Here is an 18,649-nt window from a genome sequence, read left to right on the forward strand (position 1 = left end):
CGGTAGACACGTTAAGAAATAGCTTTTTTTTTTTTTTTTCAAATAATGAAACACGTTTCTTTTTGTTACGTTTTATGCGTTTAAATTTATTTACGATCTCTAACTCTACAAATATTTAACTTGGTGCCGAACTTTACGGTTTGAGCCATCCTGGAAAGAAGTGTTAACAGGAAAGATACGAATGTAGCTTATGTTAGTTTGCCAAAAGAAGGGGGTTTTAGAGATTGAATTGCTAAGAGATGACTGTGATATTTATTTTCAAAATAACGTATTTTGTCGTAAGTGGATCGAAGTTTGACGTCATTAATTTTGTTTGTCTCTTTGGAGTTGAACACAAAGCAACACAATTGGTTATCTGTGCTCTGCCTACCACCGGTATCGAAACCTAGTTTCTTGTGGTGCGAGTCCGTAGACGTGCCGCTGTGCCGCTAGGGGACAACATCATTAATTACAAATGCTGATATTTGCAATTATGATAATATTTATTATGAAACCTCACTGTGTCTAAAGATAAATCTTATACTTGTCTTTGATAGTAAAAACAAAGAGTTTCGATACGTTAAGTATATTATCTTGTTACTGTGTTGAAACTGAATGTCATTACTTGAAAACTATATTAAATTATGACAATATTTATTATCAAGAAGCGCTGTAACCTAATGTAAAATTGGTATCTCTCTTTAATAGCAAAGAGTATCTTGTAATAAAAACAAAACGTATGTTGTGCTGATAAAAATGTTTTCGTTTTTATATTGAAATATGTTTTATGGTTTATACGAAAACAATGAACTCATTTCTTTATACAAGGACATGGACAGACCCTGTGGCAGAGTTCTGAATTACCAAGCGGCGTTTCCAATTCAGGTGGACCACAAAATTCCCCCTCCCCTCACACTTAAAAGTGGATTGGTAATGACAGTTAATCCAACTCCTTGGGAACGGTGGCAAGTAGCTTTAGTAGCCATGCTGTAATAAATACAAACACTCTGAACTGGTTACTTCAATGTTAAAATATGCTGAGGCAAATGGAGCGAAAAACCCATGTAAAGTATAAAGTGTTATAGTTACGAAAAGCATTTCATTACATTATTTGTTTGTTCTAGGCCAAAGCCACATTGGGCTAACTGCTGCGTCCACCGGGGGGATTGAACCCAGGATTTTAACGTTTTATCTTTGTAGACTTACGGCTGTCCGACCGGGGGACAATGGTACATGAAAGCCCATATATCTGCTCTTTAAATGTAGGAAAGTTTGCTGATAAGCATTATGTAGGGTGATCCTAAATTAATATATCGGAATTATCTACTCGAAAGAGGGCCTGGCATGGCCTAGCGCGTTAAGGCGTGCGCTTCGTAATCTGAGGGTCGCGGGTTCGCGCCTGAGTCGCGCCAAACATGCTTGCCCTCCCAGCCGTGGGGGCGTTATAATGTGACGGTCAATCCCACTATTCGTTGGTAAAAGAGTAGCCCAAGAGTTGGCGGTGGGTGGTGATGACTAGCTGCCTTCCCTCTAGTCTTACACTACTAAATTAGAGACGGCTAGCACAGATAGCCCTTGAGTAGCTTTGTGCGAAATTCCAACAACAAAACATACTCGAAAGAGGTGTATTTAATACTTGTTCTAAGAAAATATGCACTTTGAAGCTATAAAATTATTTTTCAGTAGAAAACTTGATGTAATCGGTACTAGGACAATAAACCTATAACAATTTTACAAAGAAAACGTAAATATCGTCACTAGAACAATAGAATTAGATAATTAAATGTGATTGTAAAGAGCCTATGTGTATTTTGAGCATAAATTTTACGTGGCTTTAGGCTGTTGGCTTGTTAACTTATTTCTTGTCATTATATAGTTTTAATTTAAGACCAACTCCATCTCAAGTCTAGGGTATTTGTAAAACCTGACCTTTTATCCCACGTGCATGCAAGCTGTCTTTCAAGCTGAAAATTTTAATACTTTTCTTCGTACCGCAGGAAGTTTCAATGACTAGAAAATTAACTTCTAAACTTGTCACACCATTTCACTTCTATTGTAAATATTGTATTTTATAATGACATATAAAAACTGTGAAAAAACGACATTTAAATTGCATATTTACGTAAATTTGATTTTTTTTTCTTTTGAAGTTAGGCACAAAGCTACACAGTGAACTCTCTTCTCACCAGGGTATTGAAAACCATGTTTCTGGTGTTGTAGTCCGCAGACAATCTGCTGTGACAATGGGGAGCCATAGCTTTGGAGTTAAATGTATAGCTGCTTCTGTCTTTCCTTCCTATACTGTCTGTTTTTTAGATTTACACAGTTCTTTAATCTAAACTGAACCTTATGCTAGAGTTGCAGTTGTTAAAACAGAAATTCACACAGTGTTGAAATTATAGAAGAACCAGGAGCATTGTTTCCAGGCGGATCAAAGGTAATTTTCTGGATTTAAACAACTAAAATTCAAGGCTCGATTCCTCCTAATGGACTGAGTGCGAATTGTCCACTATCTAATTTGTGACAGTGAAGGAAGAGAAAAAGAAGAAATGTTTTTATAACTCATATAGGGCTAGGCCTCACCTTCCCTTTCTACTTCATTATTTATTTCCCTGCTCTGCACTCCGTATTTCCAGGGTTTTTATAGTGTTTAGGTACATCGTCTTCTATTGCACTTTATTCAAGTCTCCTTTAAACAGAGATATCACACTCTTGAGAGTATTTCACTGGCAAAGGCTTTAGTGTTTAATAATATATAGGAGCTCCAACCGCTTTGTAGTGTATATCAAACCATGTGGGAAAGACCAAATGCCTCACCTTAACCGAATCCCCAGAGTCACGTCAGTGTGTTATGACTAGATTAGTGAATGTTATTCCGGGGAAGTAAGCAACTTTGTGACTATCAGGTTTTTGCGCAACATGTTTCTCATAAAGTATATATTTGTAGCTCCAAGCGGGCATTGAAAACATTACTCCTTTGAGAGTAAGTGGTCCGAACATCGAAACCATGACGTGTGGAATATCAGATCTAATATACTCGCCTTCAGGATATCTGCATTTACCAGGGCAGTTTGCCCGCTCCATTACTTGCGTATAATCATACATTTTTTATCCAGCGCAGATAACACGGATGGTCGACATTCATTACCATATCCAACGAGACGTTGCATCTTCTGCCATCAACAATAATTCATAATTCAGGTTTGATATCTTGCAGTTTTGACACTGGCCTTCTCTTGATAATAAATGCATGTTGACAACTTCTGTGCCAATACACTAAAAAGATGCAACTTTTTGAGCGGAATATATTCAAAATGCCAATAAAATACGAAAAGTTGTGCTAACAATAACTAAACTCACTATCACTCGTTGGCTTCGCTGCAAGTTTGAGAGCATATAACTCTAAAAATCAGATTTTGATATTCTCAACGGACACAGATTTCTTTTGAATTTCGCGCGAAGCTACACGGGAGCTATCTGCGCTAGCCGTCCCTAATTTAGCAGTGTAAGACTAGAGGGAAGTCCGCTAGTCATCAACATCTACCGCTAACTATTGGGCTACTCTTTTACCAATGAATAGTGGGACTGACCACCATCACATTATAACGCCCCCATATCTGAAAGAGCGAGCATGTTTGGTGTGACTGGGATTCGAACCCGCAACCCTCAGATTGTAAGTCGAGTGCCATTAACCACCTGGCCATGCTGAACCCAGTAGCAGGGAATAACCCATACGCACTTCACAAACTGTTAGGGTTTCTTATCTTCAGCAAGTAATAACTTAAATGGATAACATAGAAAATTCTGCAAGGTTTGTTATCAGAAGTATTTTTTGTATCACTTCTTGTAGGAGTTTTACAGGTGAAAATAGAATAAGTTTGATATCATCAGTGTAACTAAGAAAACAAAGTAGTGATGATAATAATATCCTCTTACCTGTAAGTACAGCCAGGATTTTAACAAGCACCATTCTCAAACCAAGTTTTAACTTGGTTACGTTAGTGAAAAACACACACTGTCTGCAAACGTATGTTGTTTCCAATATAGATTGGTACAGGTGTAATAAAAAACCACTCATCAGAAATGTTATAGCTATCAATCAAGTTTTACAATGCAAAACTAGAAACGGCTAGCGCAGATAGTCCTCGTGTATCTTTGGGCGAAATTCAAAACAAACCAAATTTATGTAGTGGCTGAGTCACAAGTTCTGGTAATGTCTGTGAATATCGGAACAACAAGTTTGAATTTCTTGTTCTTCTTTCCTCTGCTTCTTTATATACATATATTAACAACTCAAAAATCAAGACAATGGTGTCAACCAAATTCAGTAAGATGATATAGTTTCAAATGAAGTATCCACTTTTACAAGTATTACCAGCTTATACCCCGTCAAAAATTAAGGAGCAAGCACTACCAGTCCCATCCCATATTATACCCCAACATGAAATAAATTACTTTTGCGGAATGAAGTTTGACCAAGAAAGAGGCAGAAAAGTACAGTCGAAGCAGTCAAACATTAGCAAATTACATTGCAAGCAATCAAAATTGATATCATTCATGGAAAGAATTCGTGGTGTATTCACGAAATAATTATTGATAAAAATCAGTTACATTAACAACTTCTGATATACAGAAAAGCCAATGGATTTTAATAGCAATGGGTGTTATGTCAACAAAACTTCAAAAATATTTGTTGATTTAGAATCTCTTGAATTAAGAGCTTTTGTTTTTATTAAAGGCTTTGGTGATGTAAAAGAAAATAGCCTAATTCAGGAATGATTTAATTTTAAAACTGAATCGTTATTTTCAATTTCATGATAAATTTGATGCACTTGACTTTAGGCGAGGTGATTCTATACTATATCTTAGTATATTAACTATCGCTACGCTTACACGGTTTCGCGGCACACGCTTCTCACAGCCCTATTTGCACAGCTGTCACTAAAAATCATAAGGAGCAGACAGTAATCAAACTATTTTATCTAGATAAATACATTTTGACTTTTATGACTACTCCTATTTCGATAAATCGAGCGTGATGTGACATACACTGGATTTTATATAGGTTAGATTAATAACTATTAGTAATTAAGAAAATCACAACTCCAGTGAAACTACATTATCATAACCTGTAAAAATATCTTTCTTATAGAAACATGGTGTACCTTTCAAGAGCTTAAATACAAGATGAGCAAAGAATTACCTGCATAATAGATAACAATAAATATCACAGTTGGAAACTCATTGTATTTAGAACTTTGTTATATATATATATATATATATGTAACAGCGCAGAGAAAAGATAGTACAGACAGTATTTTCATCATCATTTCTATAGAATAACACTGGCACACAACGTAGTAGAATATTAACAGTAAAAAAATATGACAATATTTTATAGAATAACACTGGCAAACAATGTAGTAGAATATTAACAATAAAAAATATGACAATATCCTATAGAATAACACTGGCACACAATGTAGTAGAATATTAACAGTAAAAAATATGACAATATCCTATAGAATAACAGTGGCACACAATGTAGTAGAATATTAACAGTAAAAAATATGACAATATCCTATAGAATAACAGTGGCACACAATGTAGTAGAATATTAACAGTAAAAAATATGACAATATCCTATAGAATAACACTGGCACACAATGTAGTAGAATATTAACAGACAATATCCTATAGAATAACACTGGTACACAATGTAGTAGAATATTAGCAGTAAAAAATATGACAATATCATATAGAATAACACTGGCACACAATGTAGTAGAATATTAACAGTAAAAAATATGACAATATCCTATAGAATAACCCTGGCACACAATGTAGTAGAATATTAACAGTAAAAAAATATGACAATATCCTATAGAATAACCCTGGCACACAATGTAGTAGAATATTAACAGTAAAAAAATATGACAATATCCTATAGAATAACACTGGCACACAATGTAGTAGAATATTAACAGTAAAAAATATGACAATATCCTATAGAATAACACTGGTACACAATGTAGTAGAATATTAACAGTAAAAAATATGACAATATCATATAGAATAACACTGGCACACAATGTAGTAGAATATTAACAGTAAAAAATATGACAATATCATATAGAATAACACTGGCACACAATGTAGTAGAATATTAACAGTAAAAAAATATGACAATATCCTATAGAATAACCCTGGCACACAATGTAGTAGAATATTAACAGTAAAAAAATATGACAATATCCTATAGAATAACACTGGCACACAATGTAGTAGAATATTAACAGTAAAAAATATGACAATATATGTAACTATTCAATAACAATTGTGTGTTTATGTAATGATGATGCAAACGCCATCCTTACTATTTTCTTGCACTGTTTTTTTTTTGCTTTTTTTTGAAGAACTGATATTAGCCATCCCTATATTTACTTGCTTTTTTTTCAAAATATTTTTTTCCTTACATATATAGATTGTAGTAAAAATTCTTCATGGGGTAATAACTATATAGACTAGAATAAAAACTTCTAAGAGGGTCAATAGCTATTTTGATTACAATTACAAAATATGTTCAGGGACGTAGTAGGTAATACAATGTTTTTGTTTGTTTGAAATTCGCGCAAAACTATATGAGGGTTATCTGCGCTAGCCGTCTCTAATTTAGCAGTGTGGGACTAGAGAGCAGCCATTACCACCCACCGCCAACTCTTGGGCTACTCTTTTACCAAAGAGTTGTAGGATTGACTGTCACATATATAACGCCGCCGTGTGACAGTGATTCAAACCCGCAACCCTCAGATTACGAGTCGAATGCCTTAACCACCTAGTCATGCAGGGCCGTACATAGATTACAATAAAAACTCCCAGAGGAGTAAAAAGTACACAGGTTGTAATATAAACTCCTCATAGGAGTAATAAATATGTAGGTTATAGTAAAAAAAAACTCCTCAGATGTGTAATAAATATATAGGTTGTAGTTAAAAACTATGCATTATTGTGTTGTTGTTTTTCAGATTTTATTACACAGTTGTATCTTTTGATTCTTCCAAGCATAACCTTTAACATCTTGAGTTAAAATAGAATTTTTGTTTTTAACCCTTTAACTGCGGTTGGCATCATATGATGTTAGCGTAGATGACTGCTGTTGACATCCTATGATGCCAATATTTTGCGCAAAACATTTTTAATAGTCCCGTCGCACAAATTCGGGAATCTTTACGCAATGGGGCCGTAGGTAGATTTACACAAGCGCAAACGAAAGATTAACAACTGTCTCAAGTACACCATAGTTGCGAAGTCTATTAAACTACATAGTTTATCCCGCTGTTTGCCTTTTGTGCACATGTATTTATATTAAAACCTCCATGAAGATTATTAATTGGGACGGCGGATGGTTAAATTCAACTTTAGCCCTCCATTTTTATTGACTTATTTCTATAACTGATGTATTCTTCATTTATTTCCTTAAACTGTTTTAAATATTCGCGTAACTTATTTGTTTTTACTCAATTGTCAAGCAACTTATAAGTCTATTTTCTGGTTCTGGGATAATGTATTGGTTTTTATCTTTTGTTGTTTAGCCCATTCGATTTTAATACATTTCGGGGCAATCTTTAAAACTTTTACATGGTTCTCGAGTAATCTATTGGTCTTTACTCTTTTGTAGAGTAATCTATTGGTCTTTATTCTTTTGTCGAGTAATCTATTGGTCTTTACTCTTTTGTCGAGTAATCTATTGGTCTTTTTACTCTTTTGTCGAGTAATCTATTGGTCTTTACTCTTTTGTCGAGTAATCTATTGGTCTTTACTCTTTTGTCGAGTAATCTATTGGTCTTTACTCTTTTGTAGAGTAATCTATTGATCTTTACTCTTTTCTCGAGTAATCTATTGGTCTTTACTCTTTTGTCGAGTAATCTATTGGTCTTTATTCTTTTGTCGAGTAATCTATTGGTCTTTACTCTTTTGTCGAGTAATCTATTGGTCTTTTTACTCTTTTGTCGAGTAATCTATTGGTCTTTACTCTTTTGTCGAGTAATCTATTGGTCTTTACTCTTTTGTCGAGTAATCTATTGGTCTTTACTCTTTTGTCGAGTAATCTATTGGTCTTTATTCTTTTGTCGAGTAATCTATTGGTCTTTACTCTTTTGTCGAGTAATCTATTGGTCTTTTTACTCTTTTGTCGAGTAATCTATTGGTCTTTACTCTTTTGTAGAGTAATCTATTGATCTTTACTCTTTTCTCGAGTAATCTATTGGTCTTTACTCTTTTGTCGAGTAATCTATTGGTCTTTACTCTTTTGTCGAGTAATCTATTGGTCTTTACTCTTTTGCCGAGTAATCTATTGGTCTTTACTCTTTTGTAGAGTAATCTATTGGTCTTTACTCTTTTGTAGAGTAATCTATTGGTCTTTACTCTTTTGTAGAGTAATCTATTGGTCTTTATTCTTTTGTCGAGTAATCTATTGGTCTTTACTCTTTTGTAGGGTAATCTATTGGTCTTTACTCTTTTGTAGAGTAATCTATTGGTCTTTACTCTTTTGTAGAGTAATCTATTGGTCTTTACTCTTTTGTCGAGTAATCTATTGGTCTTTTTACTCTTTTGTCGAGTAATCTTTTGGTCTTTACTCTTTTGTCGAGTAATCTATTGGTCTTTACTCTTTTGTCGAGTAATCTATTGGTCTTTACTCTTTTGTAGAGTAATCTATTGATCTTTACTCTTTTGTCGAGTAATCTATTGGTCTTTACTCTTTTGTCGAGTAATCTATTGGTCTTTACTCTTTTGTCGAGTAATCTATTGGTCTTTACTCTTTTGCCGAGTAATCTATTGGTCTTTACTCTTTTGTAGAGTAATCTATTGGTCTTTACTCTTTTGTCGAGTAATCTATTGGTCTTTACTCTTTTGTCGAGTAATCTATTGGTCTTTACTCTTTTGCCGAGTAATCATTTGGTCTTTTTACTCTTTTGTCGAGTAATCTATTGGTCTTTATTCTTTTGTCGAGTAATCTATTGGTCTTCACTCTTTTGTAGAGTAATCTATTGGTCTTTATTCTTTTGTCGAGTAATCTATTGGTCTTTACTCTTTTGTCGAGTAATCTATTGGTCTTCACTCTTTTGTAGAGTAATCTATTGGTCTTTACTCTTTTGCCGAGTAATCTATTGGTCTTTACTCTCTTGTCGAGTAATCTATTGGTCTTTACTCTTTTGTAGAGTAATCTATTGGTCTTTATTCTTTTGTCGAGTAATCTATTGGTCTTTATTCTTTTTTGAGTAATCTATTGGTCTGTACTCTTTTGTAGAGTAATCTATTGGTCTTTATTCTTTTGCCGAGTGATCTATTGGTCTTTACTCTTTTGTCGAGTAATCTATTGGTCTTTACTCTTTAGCCGAGTAACCTATTAGAAGTTTTAATAGTCGTCGACCCGAGGTTTTACATTTGATCAGTTTAGGCGTCGCAAAATAACACAAATGTCTGTTCCCGCTATTTGAGATTGACAAACGTTTTCAAATTTGTTTATTAAACTATCATTAAATTATGATATGAATGATTTTTTGCCCTTTCACATTTACTATTATCAATGTTTTTTACATGGTTGTATATACAGTTAACGTTTTTCTTCTTTTCTTTAACTTGAGATGTCCATTTTTTTCAATAAAAAGTGTAAACAGTTTGAGATTGAATCACTTCCTTTATCTTCAATTACAATGATCTATTTACATTGCTTATTCTCAATATGATATCATATACTTTTACATAAAATTTATCCCCAACAATACACTAACTAAATCAAAATTTTCAAATCAGTGGATTAGTGTTTTCCTTGATAACAATAAAACTAAGTAATTCTTCGTTTACTTTCCAACCTTATCGGGGCAGTGGAAAGGAAAATCTTATTTTTTTGCTCGACTTGTTCGTAATTCTGTAATTATAAAATTTCAAGTTTCTCGCATTTCATCTTCAACGTTGCGTAGATAATGTATAAAATACATTCTCGGTGACTTCAAGAGTGATATATTAACTTTTCTGCTCGAATTAAATACATATTACGAAGACATTGCCGCCTATCTTGATGCAAGAATATGCGTGTTTTTCATACAATTTCGTTTTCTCCTAAGTATCATCGAGTGAGAATTTGGAAACATTTCCTTTTATAATGACTACTTACTAATTGTCATACTGGCAGAGCATTGATACGAGAATGAGTCTTTCTCTGTTGTTCTGGCAATATGTTAAACTGTGCGCATGGGTGCCATTGTTCTGAAATTGAATCCAACAATATTTTAATTTAAAGCAAGACATGATTTGAATAATATGTTTCGAATACTTTAGTAAAACAAGTCTAGCATTTAATGAAATACGTAATCGATGTTAGACGTTAGCCAACAAGAAATATTAATTCTGCTCTCAATCAACGCTCCTATATTATGATATATGATTAGTTATTCTACGTTGGCTCTTCACTCGAAGCTGCTACATGCGAACAAGTGAAACCGCGCCTTCATCTGCATGTAATTGGCACCTTGTACGTCGGGAAACTGATTAGTAGCGGTTGGCAAGGTAACGCGGAAGTGGCTGTTTGTTCAGACTCGTTTTCAGCTGGAAATAAATTCAGAGCTAATAAAATGCTTCTGTGTGTGTGATTATGAAAGGAGAACGAAGGTGACGCTGAAATAATTAAAATGAAATAATTGTTTTCCACGCGCATATATCTTACGTTATTTAACAGCAAATGACATAATCCACCATAAGGCATAGCACGAGGCAAAATGAACGTTACATGTAAAGTAAACGGCAGCTGTCTGCAGCTGAAATGTGATGAATTAATCTCGCCTTCTTCACGGAAACTGCGTGATGATATAATTTGTAACCGTGTAGGAACAGAGCAAGCTCTCACATATACAGCTCTTATATACGTTATTTAAATTAAACAAGTAGAAGTTTAATATGAGACATTCTTTGTGTAGTGTAGACAATGTATAATTAGGTTTAATTGAAACCTTGTATATATAAGTTCTTTTAGCCTTCTGCGATCAAGAGCTTTGTCAAATAAAGCTGTGTTTCTTAATTGGATACATTTCCCATGTAAGTTAATTCTTTTGAAGATAAAAATTACCAGACTGTATAACTATGTTCTTGTTCCTTACACATTATTAGCTTAAGGTTTTGTTCTGTTGTCTTTGAACTACGTTCAGCAACTTGATATATTTCTTAACATAATAACTGAGAAAGTGTGGTATTTAGTGTAGAATTAAGAAGAAACGTTTGTACGGCGTTAGATATGCACAGGTAATGACACCGTTATGTGCTATAGGGTAAACCAAAACCAAAGATACTACGAAACACCACAAACCCGAAGAACGGCCAAGTGACAAGAACTGCTTTCACTTTGTGTTTGCAGAAAACAAAGTGATGCCGAGAGAGAGGTTTAGTTTTAGAACAAATAGAGCATTTCTTCTCAACTAATGTTCTATCTTTACGTTGCCAGAATTATCAAGATATAACAGAATACATGAATGGTTCTCAAACAATTTTTGGTTTTCGGGCCGTTTTTTTGTTTTCATCTCGGGGGACCATAATGGGGGCTATGCACTTGTGCTACTGCTTCCTATACATGAGCTTGGAACCTTAAAACTAAACACCTGAAGGGAGGCCCGAGTCACATATTAAGAAACCCCTCATAATGGGTCACATGGCTCTAATTCTTGTCGTTGTGTTGTTTTTCAATACAATGTAAATTCGAATTGAGAAGTTTTCATATTCCTAAGAACCTTTCACTATTAACATTCTTCTAACATAAACATTCATTCAAGGAAGAATCTGTGAAGTCATTGCAGTTGACATCTTCAGGTTTCCCATTGTCTTTGGCACGTGCCACTATTCGAAATGAAGAGGTATGTACTGTATATCTTAAATAAATATTACAACTTTCCCATAAAATCTCCGGCGTCTCAGAGAGTGAACAAAAAAATGATATCTGATATTATTTCCAAGTACGCCAACTATTAGCACAGAGTGTACAGTGTATGAATAACTGATTGATGGTTGTAGGGAACAGTGTGGCACGTGGCCTCGCATCTTCAGTTTGGTGTGCTGCTTGACATTCGTCTTTGCCTGGTGCCCTTGTTGAACCAATTTTCCAGCCGCCCGACCACAGGTAATCTAGTTCGCTTTCTCTCCAGAAACGGAAATGAAATTCCCGGAGCTGACACTTAAGGAATAGTTTCTGTTTGATCTACAGACACTGTTTTCATTGATCGTGTGATAAAGCTGATATTGAAGGACGTCTATCACTTAAAGAATTGTAGCGTTCCTTTTGTTATTGTCATTCATGATTTCAAACAGAACATCAACAGCAATTTTTCATTTTTTCTTTCCTTGACGATTACTGGGTTGTGTATGAGAGAGAGAGGTATAAAACAGGATCGGTCGTGACCTTTTTTATCAGTTTATTTAGTTGTGACGACGATTAAAACCTTTATTTTCCCGAGAGACTGTGGCCCGAGCATGCGGGCTGCGTGTTTTGGCTTTCCATCTGTGGTCAACTTGTGTCGAATTTGACAAGGATACTTTGTTTTAAGACAATTGAATATTTATTAACTAGAGTCTTAAAGTATAATTGTACTTGGCAGTTGGTTGCGTAGGCTTCTTCAGACCTATAATTCGATTTATTATTTTTTTTTCTCATGAGAGAGTTTTATTTTGAAATATCGTTTAGTTAAAACTGTAGGGAATTTTATGTAGATACTGAATGTTTTTTCGACCTCTGATAACGTTTTGTTAGAAAATGGAGTAAGAGTTCATTTCTAGTAGTTTCAAAACGTTCTCAGATTCAACAGTTATGCCTGACTGTATTTGCTGTCAACCATTACAACTGAATGAAGTAGTGTTGCGTATAACTGAATTATACGTATTAGCAAAAGATTCGTAGACAAGTCGTATCATTTAGTAATAAACTCTATTGCATTCTCTCGGCCCGGCATGGCCAGGTGATTAAGGCACTCTACTCGTAATCTGAGGGTTGCGGATTCGAATCCCCGTCGCACCAAACATGCTCGTCCTTTCAGCGGTGGCGGCGTTATATATGCAACGCTCAATCCCACTATTCGTTGGTAAAAGAGTAGCCCGAGAGTTAACTTGACGGTGGGTGGTGATGACTAGCCGCCTTCCCTCTAGTCTTACACTGCTACATTAGGGATGGCTAGCGTAGATAGTCCTCGTGTAGCTTTACGCGAAATTCAAAGCAAACTAAGACACTCTCAGCCTCAGGAAATTAGTAGCAAAAAGTCTTATGTGTGTAGTGACACACACTTAGAAATTATGTTGGTGAATTTCTTTTTATCACATGAACTGAATAAGTTTATCATTAACGTTTAACCATTTTTCTGTATTGAACGTTGTTATAATTTGTGAACAGTATTTTAAAGACAAATAACGGATAATAAAACAAGACCACATTAAATTTGTTTGTTTTAAGCTGCTGATTTCGAATGTCAACAGCATTTATTTCTTATAAAAAAACTGAACACTGAATTTAGTTTCATATCTGTTTGTGTGTATTAGTAACTGTTGATTCTCAATACATAGTTTGAGGAGTTTGCTTCATCCTGAATACAATACGGTATATTAAAAATAACTGATTGATAAATTTAAGTTCACATGCGTTATACCCAATGCTCACATCAAAAGTCGATTACTTCTACTGTAACTGGCTCTCGTGGATATGTTTTGTTATCACAAATTTGGCTGAGCTTATAACAATGATTATAAAATCAAACGTTAGATTTTGAATTACGTGTTATAGTTGTAAAAGATCAAACTAAATGCGATTTCTATATTTTTTCCACGCAGAAAGTCATTATATAGGATTTTAAATGAAAGTTTAGAATATTTGGGTTGCTTAAGCTGTGTCTACTACCATACATGAATGGATATTTCTGCTGAAGAGTCATGGTGTGCCACACGTGAATGAGCGTTGCAACGAAATAATCATTGTGTATAATGCGCAAATAGGCGATGCCACAGAAGAACCGTTGTGTAAAGTTACGTCACGTGCAGTTGTATAGTTAATAAGATTCTTAGAGCTGTTTGATATATTTTTAAGCTAGTATTGGTCATTATTATGTCGTATCACAGAGTAATGTTATGGTATGTATCTTTTGTAAAATTATGTAGAAAATTTAAGCCTTAAAGTTTAGCTTTGTAATATTTAAGACGGTGTGTTTTCTGGACATGACAAAGTGTTGAACTTCGCTTAGTTGTTTTGGTTTAGTCATTACATAAACATGTAACTCTGTTTTACATATTTCATTGACTGCTTTTAGTATAATTACTCAATATTTTATTCATTTCTTTCCGTCATACTTTCTTGGAATTCAAATAACAGCAACGAAGAATATAAACATCTTATATATATGTGTGTGTGTGCAGGGGAGTCTAAATTTCCAAACACTTATTGTTAAATACAAAGCTACACTAGAAGTATCGAAACCATGTTTTAGCATTACAAGCTTTCCAAATTTACAAGAATAATAATTTGGTTTGGTTTTGAATTTCGCGCAAAGCTACTCGAGGGCTATCTACTCTAGCCGTTCTTAATTTAGCAAAGTAAGACTAGAGGGAAGGCAGCTAGTAACCACCACCTAACGCCAACTCTTGGGCTACTCTTTTACCAACGAATAATGGGATTGACCGTAACATTGAACGCCCCCACGGCTGAAAGGGTGAGCACGTTTGGTGTGACGGGGAATCGAACCCGTGACCTTCAGATTACGAGTTGAGTGCCTTAATCACCCGGCCATGCCGAGCCCAGAATAATAATAATAGTTCATTTTAATTTTCATGGTTAAAATAATTTTAACACATAATTTCATGTATATATAAAATTATAACATAGCAGTTAATACTTTTTTCGTCCACTGGTTCAACTATAGCCTTAAGGGCTTATAATGCAAAAAATCAGGGTTCAATACCTGTAATGGACATAGTGCAGATATCCAACTGTGTAGCTTTCGTCTAAAAACAAACAAGTTAGGATTTTTAATTGTGGTGCACTGTTTTTTTCAATGATTATAATAAAGTATCCCAATGTGTATCAGTTTTTTTCTTCCAATGATGATAATAAACTATCCCAATATATATCAATTCTTGTTTTTTCTTCCAATGATGATAATAAACTATCCCAATATATATCAATTCTTGTTTTTTTTCCAATGATGATAATACATCATTCACAACATTGTCTTAAGTCAGAGCAGAACTTTGTTCCTCACCATCCCTGTCTTATGCAAGAGCAGAACTTTGTTCCTCATCATCCCTGTCTTATACCAGAGCAGAACTTTGTTCCTCATCATCCCTATTTTATGTCAAAGCAGTCATATTATGTTTAGTGGATGTATTTGTATTCAGTCCTATCTCCTGGACTGAAATATTGCATGTAAAATTTGTCAGATACAAAGTGTTGAATGTTTAAGGATAGTGCACGGGAATAGTATCAGTTTTTTTTTTGGTTTTTTTCCCAATGATGATAATAAAGTGTCCCAATATATATCAGTTTTTTGGTTTGTTTTTTTCCAATGATGATAATAAAGTATCCTAATATATATGTTTATTTTTATTTTTCGAATACATCTTACCTTTATTTTAGCTGATAATGTGTTTTTTTTTTTCCTTCTCTACTTAGTATGTTCGGCAGCACAGGCGCCTGCAGTGCCTGTGGTCAGGTGATTCCTGCCAACGAGTTTGTCATGAGGACCCACGGGAACGTGTACCATCTTAAGTGTTTCGCTTGCGTCAAATGTCGCAATCAGTTGGTTCCAGGTGATCGTTACAATCTGGTCAACGGCAGCGTCTTCTGTGAACAGGACTGCTTGAAAATCCTTAAAGGTACAATGTCGACAGGAGTTCGGAAGGGAAAAGTTCGAGCAAACTCGGCCATCAAAGCTGTGTGAACGTATAGTTTTATTACCCCAGTGACACATGGTTACAGATTATTTTATCAGAGTCTTAGCCAGTCCTAACAACTTTCGCTCGGTGTATATAAACGTATTACTATCTACTAGAAATAGCTTTTCGTAGTTATGAAAACATTGCGTTTCTCTATCACCAGAAGGCGCTCATCGACAGTTTCTTTTCATCATAAATATACTCATAACAAACAACTTGGCTAATTTATTAAACTCACGTCACTAATTAGTCTGTTTTGTCGTGTCATAAAGTCGTACGGAAACGACTTTTGCTTATTTTTTGTTCCGAGAAGACTATTTTTGAAAGTGTGTAATATCGTTCGTAACTCGGATTAAGATTAGACTGGCAGGCTTAACATTTCTCAGTAGTTTGTTTAAGACTGATACATAAATCAAAATATGTAATGGTTACTAGTAATAATGTTTTGTAAATACGCCTAAATTCTTAAGTACGGTAATGACAAAAATACGCGTATATGCATAGTTCAGATCGTTAAATATTTTATACATATATACATGTATATATACTGCGTAGAGCACGTGCTACCTGCTATCATTATTGTTCATATTGAAACTACTGATTAACAGCACTTACAAGATTCAGATCGTAAAACTCAATCTACGATTACTTAATGCAGTGTGCGACAGCACGTAGACAAATGAAAACAACAACAACATTAAGTATGCACAATTTAAAGAAAAAATAAATATTAAAATAGAATATTGCTTGAAATTTTGTTAGGGTTACCAATTTACCAGTAACTAACGGTTAGATTTACCGGATTTAAAAACAAAATGGTATTTTTTTAGTTCAACTACTGGTAACCGCTCTATTTAAGCTCGAACGAAAAATAATTTATCGGCCCTCTAACGGTATTTAAGATGATGCATCAAAGGCGATATACTTTGAACAAAATGTTAAATTAGCTAACTACGCCACTGCATTTCGTTCACCTATTCTGTATGTAATAGTACTGTGAAATCGGATTACTGTTTGGTCGCACGTTATATAATCTGTGTAATGTTATTGTTTGTAATACTAAACTAGTTGCTGCTGGCTTCAGTGGTGTTAGCTGTCACGTTGTATATTCGGGTTTTCGAATTGTTCTGTTGTCAGTATTGCTCACAGATATGCATTTGTTGGACGATTTCTTAACAGTGTGGTGGCAGTATTGGATTTTTGTTATTTTTTTCGGTGTGACATTTAAAATTATTTGTTTCTCTTCATGTATGTAATCTATATCAAGTGGTATGTAGACTTGAAGATAAAAATCATCATGTTTAATAAATACTCAGTTTTTAGAACTGTGGCTGAACTATTATCTAATATTTATTATATTAGAGGAATGCTTCACGCATTAAGAAAGGGGAGATAAATTAGAAAATTATCGTAACCAGCATACTGTTTAACTCAATTATCACTAGGAATGAGGAAACGTATAACGGTTTGCATATTGTTTAACTCACTTATCACTAGGAATGAGGAAATGTATAACGGTTTGCATATTGTTTAACTCAATTATCACTAGGAATGAGGAAATGTATAACGGTTTGCATATTGTTTAACTCAATTATCACTAGGAATGAGGAAATGTATAACGGTTTGCATATTGTTTAACTCAATTATCACTAGGAATGAGGAAACGTATAACGGTTTGCATATTGTTTAACTCAATTATCACTAGGAATGAGGAAATGTATAACGGTTTGCATATTGTTTCACTCAATAATCACAAAGAATGAGGAAACGTATAACGGTTTGGTTTGTTTTGAATTTCTCATAAAGTTACCCGAGACCTAAGAGTTGACAATGGGTGATGATCACTACACTACTAAATTAGGGACGGATAGCGCAGATAGCTGTCGTGTAACTTTGCGCGAAATTCCAAACACTTTTTAATAATATTCATAGAGTTTCCTTGTAAAACAGTTACAGTTAGAGCTCTTGTCTTAAACACTTACTTTAGACCAGTGATATACAAATAACAAACATACATAAACACATTTCCAATTTATTTCCTTACTTGAATACCTGTGGCAATTTTGGATATATTTTTAAATGCTATTTAAGTTTAAGCTGACACGAATAGATTTTTGTAATTTTTTTCAGTATTAAACACGAACAGTCTTTTATATTGTAAAGATCAAATAGTTAAACATAGGTACGTTTATGAGGATTGTTTTAGTAAGATTTATTCCAGGTATTATATAATACAAAAACAACTTACGTTGTAGCTCTATGGTTAGGACTGGTAATAGGTTTGGCTTACAGTTGGATGAAATATACCATTATAATTCTTGGAAAGCAAATCAGGTCAAAATAAACCCAAGGTAGACAATTTTGGTATGTAAGCCTCAAATTAAGCCATACCACTGTATATCATAATAGCACGTGCGGATTTTCAGTATTTGTTATAGTACAATATACACATTATCTTTTAAAATATCTATTACGCTGAGTGATTTTGCTATTATCAAAGTCAAGTTCAATATATTGATGTGTCAAATACTCTAGTATTATGGTTTATAATGATCTTTATAAAAAGATAAATTATCTTCATTAACAGTAACGCTAGCGGATTCAGCACGTCATTAAAAAAAAAAAAAACTTTACTGGACTATTTACACAACTAACTTCCATAAGTTGTTACAGCCATGAAGTTGATGTCTCCCAAAATTCGATTAAAGTTAATTTCTAT

At 34.1% G+C, this 18,649-nt stretch overlaps 1 protein-coding gene across 1 annotated transcript in view; it reads left to right on the forward strand.

Annotated features, from left to right (window-relative positions):
- LOC143252127 (LIM domain transcription factor LMO4.2-like) overlaps positions 1-17,260 on the forward strand; it is a 106,874-nt gene extending 89,614 nt beyond the window's left edge. Inside the window, exon 3 of the mRNA XM_076503806.1 lies at positions 15,668-17,260. Within this exon, the coding sequence (XP_076359921.1) occupies positions 15,668-15,935 (268 nt within the window). The 3' untranslated portion in view covers positions 15,936-17,260. The remainder of the gene's footprint in view (positions 1-15,667) is intronic.
- Positions 17,261-18,649: the final 1,389 nt, after the last annotated feature.

This window comes from Tachypleus tridentatus, chromosome 6, assembly GCF_004210375.1.
Source record: "Tachypleus tridentatus isolate NWPU-2018 chromosome 6, ASM421037v1, whole genome shotgun sequence".
Classification (NCBI taxonomy): domain Eukaryota; kingdom Metazoa; phylum Arthropoda; class Merostomata; order Xiphosura; family Limulidae; genus Tachypleus; species Tachypleus tridentatus.